This window comes from Suncus etruscus, chromosome 7 (assembly GCF_024139225.1).
Source record: "Suncus etruscus isolate mSunEtr1 chromosome 7, mSunEtr1.pri.cur, whole genome shotgun sequence".
Classification (NCBI taxonomy): Eukaryota; Metazoa; Chordata; class Mammalia; order Eulipotyphla; family Soricidae; genus Suncus; species Suncus etruscus.
Window position 1 is genome coordinate 42,741,282 of NC_064854.1, and position 19,686 is coordinate 42,760,967.

At 41.6% G+C, this 19,686-nt stretch overlaps 1 protein-coding gene across 1 annotated transcript in view; it reads left to right on the forward strand.

Annotated features, from left to right (window-relative positions):
- The window catches only part of DNAH14 (dynein axonemal heavy chain 14), a 367,193-nt gene extending 348,666 nt beyond the window's left edge, over positions 1 to 18,527 (forward strand). Inside the window, exons 78-84 of the mRNA XM_049777552.1 lie at positions 270 to 430; positions 3,311 to 3,507; positions 9,621 to 9,733; positions 11,140 to 11,282; positions 12,405 to 12,568; positions 17,253 to 17,399; positions 18,306 to 18,527. Of these exons, the coding sequence (XP_049633509.1) occupies positions 270 to 430; positions 3,311 to 3,507; positions 9,621 to 9,733; positions 11,140 to 11,282; positions 12,405 to 12,568; positions 17,253 to 17,399; positions 18,306 to 18,527 (1,147 nt within the window). The remainder of the gene's footprint in view (positions 1 to 269; positions 431 to 3,310; positions 3,508 to 9,620; positions 9,734 to 11,139; positions 11,283 to 12,404; positions 12,569 to 17,252; positions 17,400 to 18,305) is intronic.
- The last annotated feature ends 1,159 nt before the right edge of the window (positions 18,528 to 19,686 follow it).

A 19,686-nucleotide genomic window follows, 5' to 3' on the forward strand; every position in this document is an offset into this window, starting at 1 on the left:
AGTTCAGTTCAGTGTACACGCACCGAATCAAATAACTTGTATGACCTGATTATAAGCCAAGTTCTGGTTTTTCAGCACAAATTTTGTGCCAAAAAACTCTACTTATACTTAAGTATATAAGGTACTTCACTGTGGTAACATGAGTCCCACCCCACGACGTTAAGATTTTCCCTGTTGGTTTTGTAGCCCTGTGACTCCCTTTTACTGGTGAGAGCTCCCTCCTCCCAGGTCAGCTCTGTAGCATGTTGTTTTCGCCATTTCTTTCACAGCAATGAGAAGAGTGACAATGAATTGGTGATGACGATTTTATTGGACTTGTTGAAGCGTCTGCCAATGTCTGTGGAGAAAGAAGACTGCCCAGGAACTCAGAGTACATTGAAGTGCATCCTGTCCAGTCCCATGTGGGAGTCCCTGAATAAAAATCTCAAAGGTGCGTCCACTAGGAGATCATCATCCACCCCTCAACCTCCTCAGGGAAGGACTCTGGCATTAGGAGGAAGGGAAACAAAGTTCTCCAAGAGTAAAAGACTACAATTAAGGGCAAAAGATACAGTTTTAGAGACTGATCATATGCTCATAAATTAAATCTCCAGCACTTCGTGGTCCCTAAGCATCACTAGGGTGAATCTGGGCACAAAGCCAGAATTAGATCCTAAGCACTGCCAAGGTATGGTCCCAAACCAAAGACTAAGATGAGAAGAAAGGCTACATCTCTGGTACCATCTTGGGTGATGGAAAGATACCATCTTGGGTGATGGAAAGAAAGAAGGAGAGAAAAATGATACTGCATGGGGTGTTTTAATTTTTTGAGGGAGGAAGGAATGGACAATAAATGACTACAAGTGAGGAATAAGCATTGTAGAAAGTCAGAAAGGAGCCACTCAGCTGCTAAAACTTGTCTGGTCCCTGCTTGCAGAAACACTATTGTGACCACTGAGGTTTAGATGGGAGACCAAGTGGGACATAAAAGAACAAGCTTGGATTACAGGATGGAGGGTAGAGGAGATAATACAGTGAGGAGGGCACTTGCCTTGCATGCTGCCAGCTTATCTTTAATTCCCAACACCACATATGGTTTACCAAGCACTGCCACTAGTGATTTTTGAGCACAGAGCCATGAATAAGCCTTGAGCACCACTGAGTGTAGAACAAAAACCAAAGTTAAATTAAAAATTTTTAAAAAGGGTAGGCCCAAAGAAGATAGCATTAGCATGGTTACACAGAACTTATTCCCCCCCAGCTCTATGGAGTTCAAGTACTGGACTGATAATTTATCCAGGTAAATTTCAACTTTCTTTTTTAGCTTTTAAAGAGGCTCATGGCCAAAACTCAAGGTATGTTGATATTTCAGCTGATATAACCAGGACGTTTTTTGGAGTGAGTGCCCTACCCCCACCTTCTTGTACTTCTGAAAACATGTCCTTCAAACAAAGACACCATGTCTGCATTCAGCCAGCTCCTTAGGTTCACTATACTATCAAAAGAGATATAAATCAAGGCATGAAAAGTCATGGGTTGACCAGCAGTGCAGCTGAAAACAGCATTTTGGGGAGGAGAGGGCAGGGCCAATACCTGCCCTGCCAAAGCCATGCCAGCTGCACCCATCACTCACAACAGCCACTTTGCCAATGGCCCAGTTTCATTTACCACTTAACCATTAATCTCTACAGAGACCCACAAAAGCCACACTATCAGTCATAGAGCTTGGAATTTCTGGACTATGTGGCTTTTGAGTGACAATTCCAATTTTTTCAATACTGTCATCTCAATAGTAACACACCAATTTTGACATCAATGTGAATTTAAAGCCACCTAATGGTCAGAAATAAAGCAAATAACAGAAACTCAACTAGCAATGGTTTCAATAAAATAAAATTTAAGAAAGAAAGAAAATCAACTAGTAACAAATCACTAACAAATTTTCTGGCAATGACTTAATGGCCTTATTGCGAGATACACTAATTTTCACAAATTCTTCTTATTCTTAATTTTTAATAGTTTCATTACCACATACCTGTAAATAAGCAATATAAGATTTTTTTTTTTTTTTGCCTGTCAGGGAGTAGACTTAGGAATGAGTAGGAATTCAAAGACAATAGTGAAGGGGATTTTACACGGGTGGTGGGATTGGTTTAAAACAAATTTATTATGAGCAACTATGCAATACATGGTCTTCAAATAAAGCAATTTTTAAATAAGGGTCATAGGGTAGGGAGGGTTAGTACAATGGAGGGTAAGGAATTTGCCTTGCATACACTGACCCGGGTTCAATCTCATATGGTTTCCAGAGCCTGCTAGAGTAAATCCTGAACACAATTGGAAGTGACACAAAAAAGTCATTTTTGTGGGGCTCCAGAGATAGAAAAGTGACACTTGCCTTACATATAGCTGATTCAGATTCCAGGTGTGACAAAAATCAAACAAACAAAAAAGTTTGATTTTGGCACCAAGTGCTAAGCAGTGGTCTATCAAAATAGTTCTATTGTTTAGGACGATGAATGGCTAATTAAGGTTTGTTTAGTTTGGGTTATTCCAGCACAGGATTTGTTTTGCACAACCTGTAAGCTAGATATTTTATAATTATCTATGTGTGTGTGTTTGTAAATATGTGTGATTGTGTTCTATTACCAGAGACTGAGGAAAGGGAGATATGGGAAATTAGTTGTTGTTTTCCTTGTTTTAAGGATGGAATTCAGCTCACAGACATGTAAGATATATGAATCACGATTGGGTTACATCTCTTCTCCCCTTTTTGATTTGTTAATCATCATAAAATTAAAAAATCATCAAAATCAAAATAAGATTTTGTGATACAAAAATATCATATGGGGGCCGGGCGGTGGCGCTAAAGGTAAGGTGCCTGCCTTGCCTGCGCTAACCTTGGACGGACCGCGGTTCGATCCCCCGGTGTCCCATATGGTCCCCCAAGCCAGGAGCAACTTCTGAGCACATAGCCAGGAGTAACCCCTGAGCGTTACTGGGTGTGGCCCAAAAACCAAAAAAAAAAAAAAAAATATCATATGATATTTAAATTTGAGAGCCCTGAGATTTGGCTTTATTGAAACGTGTCTATGTCTGTTTGTTTGCATATTCACATTGTAGGGGGAAAGTTGAGTAGCTGCCTAGAAGCCCTGAAATATTTACTCACTATGAATATGCAGGAAATTAGATCTTTGCAGGAAATCCTTTCCATCCCTGGTCTAGACACATGAAATTCCTCTAACTTTTCTCTAGAGTAAATCTCATTTCACCCAAAAGGTGTTATAACTATCTCTCTCTTTCTTTTTTCTCTCTCTCTTTTTTAATCCAGGCTATGATCCCCTTATCCATTGTGTCTTGCTACCTTTTCTGTGCCAAGAAATAGAACGATTTGATAAGTTATTAATTATTGTACATAAATCTTTGAATGATCTTCATCTTGCTCTAAAAGGAATGGCCATACTTACTGATGAATTGGATGAAGTATATCACTCTTTTCTTACAATGAAAGTGCCAACAATGTGGCAGGTAACCAATGATAATTTTCTGTTTACTTGCTTTATTAAAAAAAATTAATGTCTCAGGATCAGAGAGATAGTACAGCAGGCAAGGCACTTACCAGGCATACATATGACTTGGGTTCAAGTCCCAGAACCATATAGGGTCCTTGAGTCTCTAGAGAGTGATCCCTGACCACAGAACTAGGAGTAAAATCTGAATACCATCAGATATGGGCCAAAATAATATAAATCAATGTCTCAATTCCAGAGAAGGAATAATTAAACTATAGTAAAACTAGATGCTGACATACTGTGTCACTATTGAAAGATATTGACATACATTTGGTGTGAGTATAGAGAAAATTTGTCAATTTGACTTAAAAAATTGTACCTAAAAGACTTTATAATACCATAAAACTGAGAAGAACTTGAGTTTCTATTATTAGGAATCTGGCTAGCTAAAATATGGGGCATCCCAAAAAATGAGAATCAATACTATGAAGCTGCAAGGAACAATAAAATCTGGAAAATTTTATGTTGAGTCAAGTAAGGCAGAAGAAGAAAGGCAAGCACAGGATGATTTCACTTATTTGTGGTACATAGAACAAATGCATGAGGAAATGTAGGTAGTAAAGGGGAGATGCCTACATCACTCTTGACCTCAGAGCTTTGGGAGGAAGACAGGGAAGGAAGGAAACCAAATCAAGAAGAAAGAAGATGAGAAAGAGAAGTAATGGGGGAACCGGGATTGAGGCTACTGTTATACTGGTGATGTGGAAGAGTGGATATAGCTATAAATCCAGAGCATAGATTCAACAATACTGAAAATAATGCAACCTAATCTCTAACCACCAAACTTTGTAACATGCCTGTCAAGGTGGCATACGAGGATTGGGGATTGCGGGGGAGTGGAGGATGATGGAATATGGGTGATGGGCATGCATTAACACTAGTGGTGGGATTAGTGTTGAAATATTGATGATTCATTATCAATAACTTTGAATATCCGAGTTTTTTAAAAATAAATAAATAAACTCAAAAATAAAAGAAGTCACATATTTTTTAAATGAGATTCAAGCTGCTTAAAATTTTTTTTCCCTAGGGGCCAGAGCAGTGGCACAAGTGGTAAGGCATCTGCCTTGCCCTTACTAGCCTAGAACGGACCGCAGTTCTATCCCCAGCGTCCCATATGGTCCCCCAAACCAGGAGCGATTTTTGAGCGCATAGCCAGGAGTAACCCCTAGCATCACCAGGTGTGGCCAAAAAAAATTTTTTTTTCTAAGATGCATTACTCATTGAAGTGGTGCTCAAAAGGTCTGCAACCCCTTCCTGGCAATTATCAGTCAATCTGACAAGCAGTTCAATATAAGGTCTGAAGATGTGGTTCTGTTCAGACCTGGTGGTGCTCAGGGCCTCCAGGCAACAAGTGTTTTGGGGACCATACAGTTCCAGGTATCAAACCTGGGTTCAAATGTGCAAGGTAGGGGCCGGCGAGGTGGCGCTAGAGGTAAGTTGTCTGCCTTGCAAGCACTAGCCAAGGAAAGATCACTACCGCAGTTCGATCTCCCAGCGTCCCATATGGTCCCCCCAGCCAGGAGCGATTTCTGAGCGCTTAGCCAGGAGTAATCCCTGAGCATCAAACGGGTGTGGCCCGAAAAAAAAAAAAAACACACAAACAAATGTGCAAGGTAATTGCCTTAACAGTTGAGTTTTCTCTTCAGTTACTGTTAATATTTTTAAGTTTCAGAAAGACATGCTTCTGGTGAAGATTATTAAATATATATTAATATGAAGCACAAATGCTTAATATGCATATATTTGATTATGAAAACACAAATGTGCTTTAGATTTGTTTTGTTTTTTTTGGGTCACACTTTGCAGTGCTCAGGGGTTACTTTTGGCTCTACGCTCAGAAATCGCTCCTGGCAGGCACAGGGGACCATATGGGATGCCAGGATTCGAACCATCGACCTTCTGCATGCAAGGCAAATGTCTTACCTCCATGCTATCTCTCCGACCCTGTGCTTTAGTTTTTATAAGTTATATTTAAATTTTTAGAAACTGTAAAATAATGATTACCTTATATGAGAGAGACTTGAGGATTTTTTCATTTAAGAGATGTTTATCTGGTGTTTAGTTACAGTGAATTAGGGCCATTCCCACCACCAGTGTTGACCTCCCTCCACCATAGTACCCAGAATGCATCCCAAACCTCCACCCCTAGTCCCCTGGACTACTAGTGTAACAGGTTCATTTTGTGTTTCGCTTGTTATAGTTTGGGTCTCTTGATTCTGTTATCATTGACTTTGACTTGGGTATTTAGATTTGACCTTTTTTTTTTCCACTCAATGTTCTTGAGACTACTTGGCCCCTGGGCCCCATCCACTTTTTTTTTTCTTTTCTCAATTTGTAAAAAAAAAATAACAGAAAAATGAGACAGAACAAAGTGATTCAAGTTCTATGGTTCTAAAGAAAAATGGGAAAGAGAGCACAGTGGTAGGGCATTTGCCTTGCATGTGGCCAACATGGGAGGGATCCAGTTTGATTCCCAGCACCCATATGGTCCCCCAGCCTTCCAGGGGCAATTTTTGAATACAGAGCTGGGAGTGACTCCTGAGTACATTTATTTATCAATAAATAAATAAAGTTTAACCAAGAAACTGGAGAGATAGTATAGCAGGTAGGATGTATTCTTGCAAGCAGTCAGCCCATATGGTCCCTGCCAGGAGTGATCCCTGAGTGCAGAGCTAGGAATCAACCCTGAGTACCACTGTGTGTGACCCCCCTAAAAACATTTAAAGCAAAAAACCAAAGATGTCTTTGCAACTCAATGTTAGAAAACATCGTGTCCTTTCACCTTTCTCTCAGTAAAATGTTGCTAGGACAAGAAAATAGAAAGATGGTATGCGTATGCAAAGAACTTAGCCCTGGGAGTATTTGCTACAAAGTCCATACAGACAGCTATATATGTTTGTATATAATGTGTGCTGATTTGTAAGTTTGAGGGAAAGAAGGGACAAAAGTCAGTTCCAGGACTCAATGTGAGATGCCTCATAAGTAAGACCAGCACCTCAAAGGATTATATTCGCACAAAAGAGCAGCCAAAAGAAAAGTCTGGACACCTCAAACTACTCCCAGGGCTCCACAGTAAAGAACAGGAGATGGTACAGCAGATAAGGTCTTTCATGCTGCCTTGCACCGCCTACCCAGGCTTGACCCCAGCAACCTTACACCCCTAAACACTGCAAGGAGTGATTCCTGAGTACAGAAGGAGTAGTAACCCATAAGCATAACCAGGTGAGGCCTACAAACTGAAAAACTAAAAAGAAGAAGAAAGGAAAGGAAGAGGAGAAAAAGGAGGAGGAAAAAGAGGAAAAGGAGGAGGACGAGGAAGAAAAGGAGAAGGTGGAAAAAATGGAGGAGAAGGATGGAAAAAAGAAAACCTGTCCTAAGCCTTGGCAAAGGGCAGCTTCTCCCTTTAAAGATTTGGTGCTCTTTTAAGAGTGCAGCATGTAAGCATATGGCCAATCCAGTTCAGTCGCCCAGCACCACTCAAGGTCCCCCTGAGTCCTCCTGGCAAGAGTGATTTCTGAGCATAGAGCCTAGTGTAAGCCCTGAGTATAACCAGGTGAGGCCAAAATAAATACTGGTAACTAAATAAAAATAAAGAAAAGATAAACTCAAATTAATGTAGGGTACACATAGAAAAGTAGTCACCAAGTTTCTCTGGAAGAATAAAGAAGAAACATTCATTGTAGGCCTCAGGGGATTCATCAGTCTTTTGCAAATCATGAGCAATAAGTCAAAAATAGCCAAGTGTACTGAAAAATAAGACATTAGAGGCAAGAACTATAGTAAACAAATAGTACAAACTGACCCAAATACTTAAGGTAAAGGATCAGACATTAAAACCAAACACTTGCTATGTATCATAGAATAAATAGACTTAAACACGCTATATAGTTCAGGAAACAAGAAACTATAAACAACAGCAGCAGACTTGAATGTGGATACAACAGAATCTACATACATGAAAAATATCTTATGTAAAATTTAAAAGTCAGTGGACAGGTTTGGAAGATTTAACACTGTTGAAAACAGATTTCCTCATTCATAGAATAGATGCTAAGAGGTATCCAGGAGGCCAGAGAAAGAGTACAGGAGATACGACACACGACTTGCATGCTTCTGACCCCCTAGTTATATCCCCAGCACTGCATTGTTGTATTAGTTATTAATTATAAAGTCCTTGATGCACGTGGATGGATGATGGAGAGGTCTTTCTTGGCCAGGCCAGACGCTTGCAACCCCTTCTGTCATGGGTCTGTAAATATTCTGATGACGAAGAGGAAATGATTCACGGAAGTTAAGATGAAGTATTAGGAGACATCAGCTTTTATTATAAGGCCCTAACCACTCTGTGCATATCTCACATGGCTTCTAAGCTAACCAGCCTCTCTGCACCCTACCTGTGTCTCTTCTCTACCTTCCGTGTCTCTCTGCTCTGTCTTCCCTGCTCTTCCCTTGAGGCAACCCTTGTTACCAACCACAGAACCCTCCCATCCAGCTAAGATAGACAGGAAGTTGGGGGAGGGATTACACTGCATATGGTCCCTCAACATTACCAAGGGCCACTCCTGAGCACAGAGCCAGGAATAGCCCCTGAGCACTGAGGATAGCCCAAACCCACCAATCCAAAATATAATTATCCAGAATGCATTCAGGGATGGAAAACATGGGCCTACATGGTGCCACATGCCCAGACCCAAGAGTTGAATCACCAGGACTCACAACCTAATTGTATTATCAGGAATGGCAGGAGAGCATTTTTGGGGAGGATTAAACAAAATTAATAGATTGATAATAAGTGTGAGGATTTATTTCCAGGCTCTCTATTCCAGGTTCCTCAACCTTTTTACACCCTGGAACTAGCACCTGTGCAGTAGTTGAAGATGACCAATCTACTCTTTCCCACTGGCCAAGTTTTATGCCAATATCCTACAGATTCTCTTACACTGCTTTGTAATCTAGCTTGAAAGAAAGAATTATGATGTCTCCAGCTTTGTTTTTCTTTCTTGGGATTGCTTTGGCTTAGTGGTTACACATAAATTGTGGACTTGTCTTCTATTTCAGTGGAACATGCCATTGGAATTTTCCCTTCCTTTTGCTGTTGTTGTAGTGATGAGGGAACCCATACTTAATTATCGTGCTTGCCAAGGATGAAACTTATATTTTTAATTTTTTTATTAGGCACTATTATTTACAAAGTTATTCATAGTTGAGTTTTAGCCAGTGTTCCAACACCAATTCCATCATCAGTGTCAACTCTTCTCCACCAAATTCCCCAGCTTCCCTCCCATTCCCCAGCCTAACTGCTTGACAAGCATAGTTTTAAGTTTGGCTGTTATAATATGGATCTTATAGTTACAACATTGTTCTTTCTGTGGTTCAGATACATACATATATTGCAGCTCACCAATGTGTCCAAGGCCACTTCCTCTCGTCCTTGTTAACTCCCATAAGCCTTCCCTTACATCCACCCTCAGTTTTTTCTTCCCCGTCCTTCTCAGTTCTCTTTAGTTATGGTGCTGACAGGCATTTGGTTGCAGTGTGTCAGAGATCATACACTGTTGTGGCACCAGAATCACAAACATCAGTGTCATCAGAATCTCACTTGGCATATGAGTGGCCCTAGGGCTTCAATTTATGTCTTCATGCTATTCCTAGAGCTACTGAAGCTATTCCTGGGCCTGACAGTTGGAATATTTTTATCAGGATGGCTTTAAATCTATAGAAGGTCAGGAAGTTGAAGTTGCTCAGAGCAAAGGGCACATGAAAGTAATCTGTCTATAAAAGGGGCAGTGGGTGCAGAGAAGGCAGCGGACTAAAATATTTGTGAAATAAAAAGCCTCCATCTCAAATGAAAACGTCCAAGAATTTTTCCCAGGGCACCATTAAGATAAGCTGCATTTCCTCAGTCAGGTTTTTCATATTGTTCACTATGTATGTATTTTATGTTGGAGATGACCTAGTTATTTCTGCTGGACAACTGCATTTATAGTTTGCATCTATGTTCCCTATGGACCCAAGATAAATCTCAAAAAGTAATCAAACTACATTTCTGTCTCATAATCCAAACAGAAATACGCCTACAGGTCTTGTAAGCCCCTGGTTTCCTGGGTTAATGATCTCATCCAGCGTGTGAATTTCTTCAATACCTGGACAAAAATGGCATATGCTGCAATACACCACAGGTATGAGAGAAAGTGCTTCACAAACCTTCCTTCCTCTTGCTGAAGGTTTAACATTTACCACGCCTTTTTACATACTTGGCTTCTTTAGGTTCTCACACCATCTGAGGGAAAAGCAGGGAAGCATTCTTTGCTTTAAATAAAAAAAAATAAATAAATAAAAGAAAAATAAATAAATTACAATAAAATTCTATGCACATTTAAAAAAAAAGAAAAAAGAAAAGAAAAAAAAAAAAGAATGAGGAAAGAAACTCCAAGATGCTGAGAGCCTTGTCCATAGTAACTAACTCAATTCTAAAAGACAGCTAGGACCATAAGGCAATGCCTACATTTCTCTCTGTATTATTCTGCATTGTGCCCTGCAAAACTAGCAAGGGGAAATAGAAAAGGATATGAAAATGTGTTGCGGGCCCGGAGAGATAGCACAGCGGCATTTGCCTTGCAAGCAGCCCATCCAGGACCAAAGGTGGTTGGTTCAAATCCCGGTGTCCCATATGGTCCCCCGTGCCTGCCAGGAGCTATTTCTGAGCAGACAGCCAGGAGTAACCCCTGAGCACCACCGGGTGTGGCCCAAAAACCAAAAAAAAAAAAAAAAATGTGTTGCATGCGATTATGAATGTGTTTAGCACATAATACAAGCCTATTTGAAACATCCAATTGGCAAGTCAAACATTTTGCTGAGGAATTTGTTCATCTGAATTTACTTCATTCTAATAGTAACCCCATGATACAAATATCATCCATTACCTTTCTCATTTTAGAGCAGCATCCTGGGTTACCCAAATCCATTGTCTTCCAGCACTTTGCAGTCTCAAATCACAGCACTTTATGACTATAGCTGAATCAAAAATGATAGCTGGGGGCCGGAGAGATAGCATGGAGGTAAAGCGTTTGCCTTTCATGCAGAAGTTCATCAGTTCAAATCCCGGTGTCCCATATGGTCCCCTGTGCCTGCCAGGAGCAATTTCTGAGCCTGGAGCCAGGAATAACTCCTGAGCACTGCCGGGTGTGACCCAAAAACCACAAAAAAAAAAAAATGATAGCTGGTTTCCATTCAGATATAGGACAAGGTGTTCCAAATGAGGAAGAAATGAGGTTTATTTATTTATTTATTTATTTTTGTTTGTTTGTTTTGGGTCACACCTGGCAGCGCTCAGGGGTTACTCCTGGCTCTATGCTCAGAAGTCGCTCCTGGCAGGCTCAGGGGACCATATGGGATGCCGGGATTTGAACCACCGACCTTCTGCATGCAAGGCAAACGCCTTACCTCCATGCTATCTCTCCGGCCCCAGAACTAAGATTTAAAGAAAAGGTAGAATCTAGGAGGGAGTGGAGGAAACTGCTCAGAACATCTTAGTAGGTCATTACTACTCCTTGATAGCTCCATTCTGTGATCTGTCTCCAACTAGGTATATGAAATTCGCCACTCCTTGGATATCCAACATTCATTCAAGTGACAAAAAATTCAAGTCTGCCTATTCACAAAGTGATCAAGAATTCTCTGAAGGATTTCCTACCAAATATTGGTTCCCAGCTTTCTTCTTTCCACAAGGTAGTGTAAGAACCACATTTGACTCGGGAAAATTTGTCTCAGTCCCTCCCCAGCCTCACTTCCTTCTTCCCTGTGCAGATGAGAGGATCCCACAGCATCTGTGCACCTCAAAGGTCCTGGGGCTTATTCATGCACTCAAGAGCACCCTTTATTCTTCCACTTTTGCAACTGCCTCCCATTCTTAATATACCTCACCCCCAAAAATACAGAGAAATGCAATCTTTGAGGGCCAGAGCAATAATACAGAAGGCAGGGTCATATGGTCTCCCAACCACCAAAAACAATTCTTGAGTGCAGAACCTGGAGTAAGCCCTGAGCATCACCTGGTGTGCCCTCCTCACAAGGAATGCAACACGAACATGTCTGAGCAAAACAGTTGTTGTGTAAATAGAAAAGGAAAGGAAGGAAAGGGCTTGGCTTCAGGCATGGCTGCATAAGTGATCCATTTGTCCTGTGTCAAATGACCAGTCTCCTTTCTCAGTATTCTCTCCCTTTCCTTCTCCCTTTCTGTCTCTTCCTTTGCCTCCCTCCCTCCATCTTTCTCTCCTCCCTCTCTCTCTGTCTTCCTCCTCTCCCTCTCCTCCCTCTCTTTCAGTCTCTCTCTCTCTCTGTCTTCCTCCTCCCTCTCCCTCTCTCACCTCTGTCTCCTATCAGTGACCTTTCTCCATAAAGTCAAAGAGCAAAAATGACCACAGACAGTTTATCATCTTGAGAATCTCCCTTTCCCCAAGGCTCATGTCATTTCCTGGACAGACTCTAACACATTTGGGTCAGTCCATGTAGCCCATTGTCGTTGCCAGAGGATGCCATACTCTGATCTGCCAAGACTGGGTCAGAAGGGTAAGTGCTCTTTACTCACAGACAAATCTGGGCAGGATAGGACAGGGCTAAAACAGAACCTACAAAAGTAGCATGCATTCAGCACAGTCTCATGCATCTGCCAGACCCATGGCCTGTGTGAAGTTGGCTGGACAAGTCTGCCATCTGCATTTCCCAACTCCTCTGCTTCTCCCTCCCCAGGAGGCCTCGGTGCTGCTAACCTTCAGTAACTATAGTAAAATGCATAGCCCCTTAATCAATCCTGGAGATTCACAGGAACATGTTGGTGTTTTCTCTCCATAGCTTTTCTGACTTCTGTGCTTCAAGACTATGGAAGGTACCAAGGAATCCCTCTGAATGATCTCACTTTTACCCACAAGGTCATCTCTGATAACCCTGATGCCAAGGACAACGAGTTCTCCATAATCATACAGAAGAGACTCAACATTGTCAGGAAAGCCTTTAAGGTACTGACGTGCTCAAAGGTTTTGGGAAAAGGAACCCAGAAAGTAGCTCAAATGGCTGCAACCAGGCTTGATATGCAGGAGACTGGTTTCTGAGCACCTGGAGGGGCCCTGGTGCACCAAAAAATGTTTGTAAAAAAAGACATAAGTGAAGTCTGTCTGTAGCTTCTAGGCTTCAAGAACTTACAAGATATTCCACCCTGGATCTCTAGATTTAGGAATAATTTCAATTTTTTCAACTTAATTGAATCATATATTTTGGTGTTGTACAGTTTATTTTTTAGAATTAACATAAATATTTAAGCACCATAATTACAAGCATGTTTGTAGTTGAGTTTCAGTTATAAACAAAATACCACCACCACCACCAGTGCAACATTTCCACCACCAATGCCCCCCTCCTCCCCCACTCATGCCTGTATTTGTGACAGGCATTCTACTTCTCTTATTCTTTTTTTTTTGCATATATTTTTTTATTTTGAATTATGAGAACAAAATATGCAAAGAAAGAGGACAAGGTAAAGTTACAGTGGAAGGACAATCAGCCATAAAATAATTCTCAGAGGAAGTCCCCATGCTGATATCTTAACTTTGAACTTTCAGCCAAAGAACGTTAAGATAAATAAAACAGAATCCATATACAATTACTGTGTCCCTCAAGTCCCCAGATTGTAGCACATTATATTTCTTAACAGCACACAAGGCAATCTAAAGCCATAAAACTTATGTAACTCCTTAAACATTAGAGGCATAGTATTTTTTACATTTCCATATCTCATTCTTTAACATTGTCATGTTAGTTGTTAGTGTAGTTATTTCCCTAACAGAGTTCACCGCTCTTTGTGGTAAGCTTCAAATTGTTTTTTTGTCTGTTTGTTTGTTTTTTGTGTGGGTTTTGGGTCACACCCGGCAGTGCTCAGGGGTTATTCCTGGCTCCAGGCTCAGAAATTGCTCCTGGCAGGCACAGGGGACCATATGGAACACCGGGATTTGAACCGATGACCTCCTGCATGAAAGGCAACCCTTACCTCCATGCTATCTCTCTGGCCTCGTTAGCTTCAAGTTGTGAGCCGGTCCTCCCAGCCCTTCCATTCCATAACTTTATTGTCTCTGGGCCTTATTACAGTAATGTCTTTAATTTTTCTTAAAATCCATAGATGAGTGAGACTATTCTGTGTCTATCTCTCTCCCTCTGATTTATTTCACTTAACATAATAAATTCCATGTACATCCACGTATAGGAAAAGTTTATGACTTCATCTCTCCTGATGGCTGCATAATATTCCATTGTATATATATATATACCAATATACAGTTTCTTTACCCATTCATCTGTTGAAGGACATCTTGGTTGTTTCCAGAGTCTGGCTATTGTAAATAGCGCTGCAATGAATATAGGTGAATTGTATTTTTGTGTTCCTCAGGTATATCCCTAGGAGTGGTATAGCTGGATCATATGGGAGCTCAATTTCCAGTTTTTGGAGGAATCTTCATATCGCTTTCTATAAAGTTTTGACTAGATGCATTCCCACCAGCAGTGGATAAGAGTTCCTTTCTCTCCACATCCCTGCCAGCACTGCTTGTTTTCCTTCTTTGTGATGTGTGCCAGTCTCTGTGGTGTGAGATGGTACCTCATTGTAGTTTTGATTTGCATCTCCCTGATAATTAGTGATGTGGAGCATTTTTTCAAGTGTCTTTTGGCCATTTGTATTTCTTCTTTGAGGAAGTGTCTGTTCATTTCTTCTCCCCATTTCTTGATGGAATTAGATGTTCTTTTCTTTTTAAGTTCTGTCAGTACCTTTGCATATCTTAGATATTAGCCCCTTGTCTGATGGATATTGGGTGAATAGTTTCTCCCATTCTGTAGGTGGCTTTTGTATCTTAGGCACTATTTTCTTTGAAGTGCAGAAGCTCCTCAGCTTAATACAGTCCCATCTGTTTATCTCTGTTTCCATTTATTTGGAGAGTGCTGTTTCCTCCTTGAAGATGCCTTTAGTCTCAATGTCATATAGTGTTTCACCTATGTGTTGTTCTATATACCACTTCTTTTCAAAGAAGTGGATCAATGACTTCTGAAATTCATTTGGAACAATAAACACCCTACACAAATGCTAAAGAAATCCTTGGGAAAGAAAATATGGGAGGCAATACTTACCCCAATTTTAAACTGTATTACAAAGCAATAGTTATCAACACAGCATGGTATTGGAATAAAGACAGACCCTCAGATCAGTGAAATAGGCTTGAGTACTCAGAGAATGTTCCTAGACATACAACCACCTAGTCTTTGATAAAGGTGCAAGAAATCCTAAATGGAGCAAGGAAAGCCTCTTCAACAAGTGGTTTGGCACAACTGGCTAGTGACTTGCAAAAAAGCGAACTCAGACCCCCATCTAACACCATGCACAAAGATCAAATCAAAATGGATTAAAGACCTTGATACCAGGCCTGAAGCCATAATATTATACATTGTAATTAAATATGCTGGTTTGGAAAGGCTGTCTTGTGCTACTACATGTTTTCTTTGAAGAGGTATGTGTGTGATTATTAATATCAAGAAAAGTTTGTAGGGGTTGGAGAGATAGTATGGAGATAGGGCATTTGTCTTGCATGCAGATGGATGGTGGTTCAAATCCTAGCATCCCATATGGTCCCCCAAGCCTGCCAGGAGCGATTTCTGAGCATAGAGCCAGGAGTAACCCCTCAGCGCTGCTGGGTATGACCCAAAAACCAAAAAAAAAAAAAAAGAAGAAGAAGAAGAAGAGGAGGAGGAGGAGGAGGAGGAGGAAGAGAAGAAGAAGAAGAAGAAGAAGAAGAAGAAGAAGAAGAAGAAGAAGAAGAAGAAGAAGAAGAAGAAGAAGAAGAAGAAGAAGAAGAAGAAGAAGAAGAAGAGAGTTTGTATTCATTCATGCATGCATCCAAATCATTCCTTTATCAAACCTTTCTTTCTTCAGCACTTGGGACAAGCCTGTAATGATGGTAGGTCCAGACCCCTTCAGTGGAAGCATAAACCAACTGTCTCTCTCCTTCATTTCCTAGACACATAGAATTAAAGATGAATTCAATGAGGGCCAGAGAGAATTCAACAAGCTGAGTATGTGCTTCGCATGCAGGAGGCATAGGTTCAATCACCAGCACATAATCTCTGGAGCACCACAAGGTGCTCTGGACCCCACTCAAGATGCAGGGAGGAGTCTCTAGCACTTCCAGATATACACCAACCACAAAAAAAAAAAAAAAAAAAAAAAAGAATAATAACAACAAAAATTTATTTGAGAGGAGTGTCCTAGAGCTAGAGAAAATATAGTTTATGAAACTTGAGCCAGGCATAAAAGTTCAAGGAAATAAATATTACACAATTCCCAGTAAGAAAACATGTAGAACAAATCAAGAGAAAGTTCAAGTATGAGGTGATTTGAGAGTTCAGGGTGCATCTATAAGAGAACATCTCCAGGGTGGAGAGCCAGGAAGTGTCCCTGAGTCCAGAACCTAGCAAACAGAACCCCTGTGTGAGGTGCTGGCCAGGAGCCTGTGAGAAAAAGGCTGTGTGGAAGCTGAGTTCAGGACACCTGTGCCCATTCCTCCTTTCAAGGGCCCTCCTGAAGGAGCAGGAGCACCATAGTTCCAGCCTCCTGCAGAACCCTGGGGGAAAGTGCCTTGCTTTTCAGGCCCACATGCCTGAAATCAGCCTGAGTAGATCTCTGGCTAGCCACTACACTGCTACTTACAGAATCTGTCAGGCACTCCTTTAGCCCTTTTCACACCAGGCAAAACTATGAGAGGGGCAGGCCAGAGAGGTAGTATAGCAGATAGGGCACTTGCCTTGCACATGCCAACCTGGGTTCAATCCTTGGTGTCCTATAAAGTCCCCCAAGCATTGCTAGGAGTAATTCCTGAGAGCAGATCCAGGAGTAAGTCCTGAGCCTGCCAGGAGGATTTCTGAGCAGAGAGCCAGGAGTAACCCGAGTGCTGCCGGGTGTGACCAAAACCAAACAAACAAACAAAAAAACAAAAAACCCCAAAACTACTTATATATGCTATAACTCCCTTCCCATCCTTTTAACACCCTCAAAGCCTAGGGGCTGGATAGAAGACTCAGAGGACTGGACCACAGACATGGCATGCAGAGCCCCACATTCAATCCTCAGCACTACTACTAGATCTAAAAATTTTCTTTTTCTCACCTAAATAAATGATTGTAGTGCCAAGGGTACAATAACTGACAAAGTCTCAACACAGTGAATATCCCACTACAGGGGACTGACTGTTCTCTATAAAGCTGGATTAGGGAACAGAGAGTTCATCTTACAAGTAGGGCACTTGCTTTGCATGCAACAGACCTGGGTTCTATCTCCGGCATCCCAAATGGTTCCTCAAGCACTGCTAGGAGTGATCCCTGAGCACAGAGTCAGGAGTAAGCCCAGAGCACCACCACAGGCTGTACCTTCCCCCTCCAAAAAAGTTCGGATAAGTATTATGATTCTGAAAATTTGGGGGATCACTGTGTGAAGTACTTTGCCATTTGGGGAGATCATTTGTAGGCCAGCATCTACAAACATTGAAGCATTGACAGAGAAACCTGCCATGGGCAAGATGAGAGGAAAGTGACCCACGTTTTCCAGACTAAAGTTTCTAGTGGAGGGAGAATCCTGCCTGACCCACTAACACCACCTCTCTTTGATCTTAGGGTATCCACCCCAAACATATTGGGGCTCACGTTTTTGGTTTGTTCATTGAGGGAGCAAGATGGAATCATGAACAAAATATACTTGAAGATTCTCTGCCTCTCGAGTTGTGTTGTGATTTTCCTGAAATATACTTTGTGCCAACAAAGGTACCCCCCCATTTCCTAAGGGTTCTGTGTCCCAACTGCCCCCTTCCCCACTTCCTCCAACAATGTTTTGTCAGTGGCTGGAGGCTATATACATGCCCTGGGTCACTCTTGCATATGCTGCTGACACAGTGCTGGCATAGGAGCACACTAAGTGCCACTCTCTCCAAATGTGCCACTGGTGGGAGTGGGGCGCTGCGTTCTGGGGTGACACTTCTAGCAGCAGTGTTTGTGCCTCTGTTTGCTCCTGCGGCGGGGACACACCCTTCAGTGTAGGGTTGGAATGCATTTGCGGGAATCCAGCAGAGCTGTCAGACCCTGGTCTTCCACTCACGTTTGGCAGCTTTAGTCACTGCACCACCTAGTCCCACCTATGTAACAGTTTTAGATCTCTGAATTTTCATTCCATTTCCCACCCCCTACAATTTTATTTTAATAAAGTACTTTAGGCAAGTACAATTAAAACAGCCCCATAGGGAGAAATATAGCATTTGTCTTTACACAAGACCGACCCAGGCTCAATCCTCAACACTTTATAAGGTTCCCCAAACCCATCAGGAGTGATCCCTGAGTGCAGAGCCAGGAGTAAGCTCTGAGCACCACTGGGTATAGTCCCAAAACAAACAAGCAAGCAAGCAAACAACAAACAACCCCGTAATACAAGGTAAAATCTGAGGAAGAAGCTCTAACAGCTCTAACTTCCAATGCTCTTTCTCAAGAATATGTACTAGAAAGTCATGAAGCCTGTTCCTTAATCTTGTTGGACTGTGTCTACGCACAGATTGACAGTTTCCCTAAATTTTGAAAGTATTCATAAGCAAATCTCTCTAATCAAACATGAAAATAAGTGAGCTGCTAGTTTGCTTGAGTTCTACCATTTGTCTTAACAGACTTGTTTTTCCTCTACAGATTTCTTCTCTAAGTCCAGAAGATTCTAAACAAGCAGAAGAGACCAGTTCTGAACTCTATACTTTCCAATGTCCAGTTTATCAGACTCCTGAGAGATCAAGAATCTTGACAACTGGCTCACTCTCCAACTTTCTAACCTCGGTGAATTTACCCACCAAGATACATCCTACTCACTGGATCAAAATGAATGTTGCGTTGCTGTGCGAAAAGGAAGAAAAATAAACTTACATACCAAACTTCTGATTTTGTTGCCAGATTGGTGTCTCAAGACATGCAATAACCTTTATTCAAAATGCTTTCAGAGCATGAAGTATATAATACAGTACAGTGGGTAGAAGCTTGCCTGGCACCTGGCCCAACCAAGTATCCCATATGGTCCCCCGAACACCACCAGGAATAATTGTGAGCCAGGAGTGATCATATAAAGCCTGAGTGTGTTACTGGGTGTGATCAAAGAAAAGTGGAAGAAAAAACTTGTTTAGCCAGAATAGACTGTGCAATTGTTCTTTCCAAGGAGAGAGAGAGAGGCCCTCAGACTCTACCCAAAAAACCTGAGGGCTCACCTGATGTTCAGGGGATCGGGATTCAATTCCTATATAAAACACATACTTTAATTAAGCCTTGCAGATTTTCTTCCTTCTCAACTTCAATCTGTAGAGGACTCTTTTGGTGGGATCTTCTGAGCAGTGTCAGTACCTGGTTTCTCACTCTAGTGTCTCAATGGATTGGATGAATGCAAGAATGGAAAACAGCAGGCTTAACTTTCCAGATGCAAAAAGCATGGCAGCTAGTGGAGGAGGGGGACTTGAGACATATTTTAATGAGCTTTTAAATTCCAGGTATTGACTTCCTGAATCTATACATAGATATATATAGATATATAGATATATATATAACATGCACACATACCGAGATTTCTCAAGGGATAGTGAAAATAGCTTCAAGCTATGCATGCTATGTACACTATTGCAAATACAGCACATACTCCACGTGGGGGAATCCTTGTCCCATTCCCAGCACTGCTTGCTCCCCTGAACATTACTGGATGTGGTAACTGGGGTGGGTGTCCAATATCGCCTGGAAAGCACACACACAAACCAATCTCTGGATCACAAAACAATCCTCAGCAGTTTGACCCTAGAGCACCACTGAGGGTGACCCTCTGAGCATAAGCCAGAAGCAACCCAAGCAGTGTCAGATGTGTCTAAACGCTAAATAATGCATTCTTGGAAATTCTTTCCTTCCCTGCAAAACATGACACTGCAGGTTAATGCCAACTTCTCTCATGAGAAAAGAGATGCAGTCTTGGTCTAATGTCACCAGACATGGAGTAGTATACAGTGGGTAGGATGTTTGCCTTGCACATAGCCAACCCAGGTCT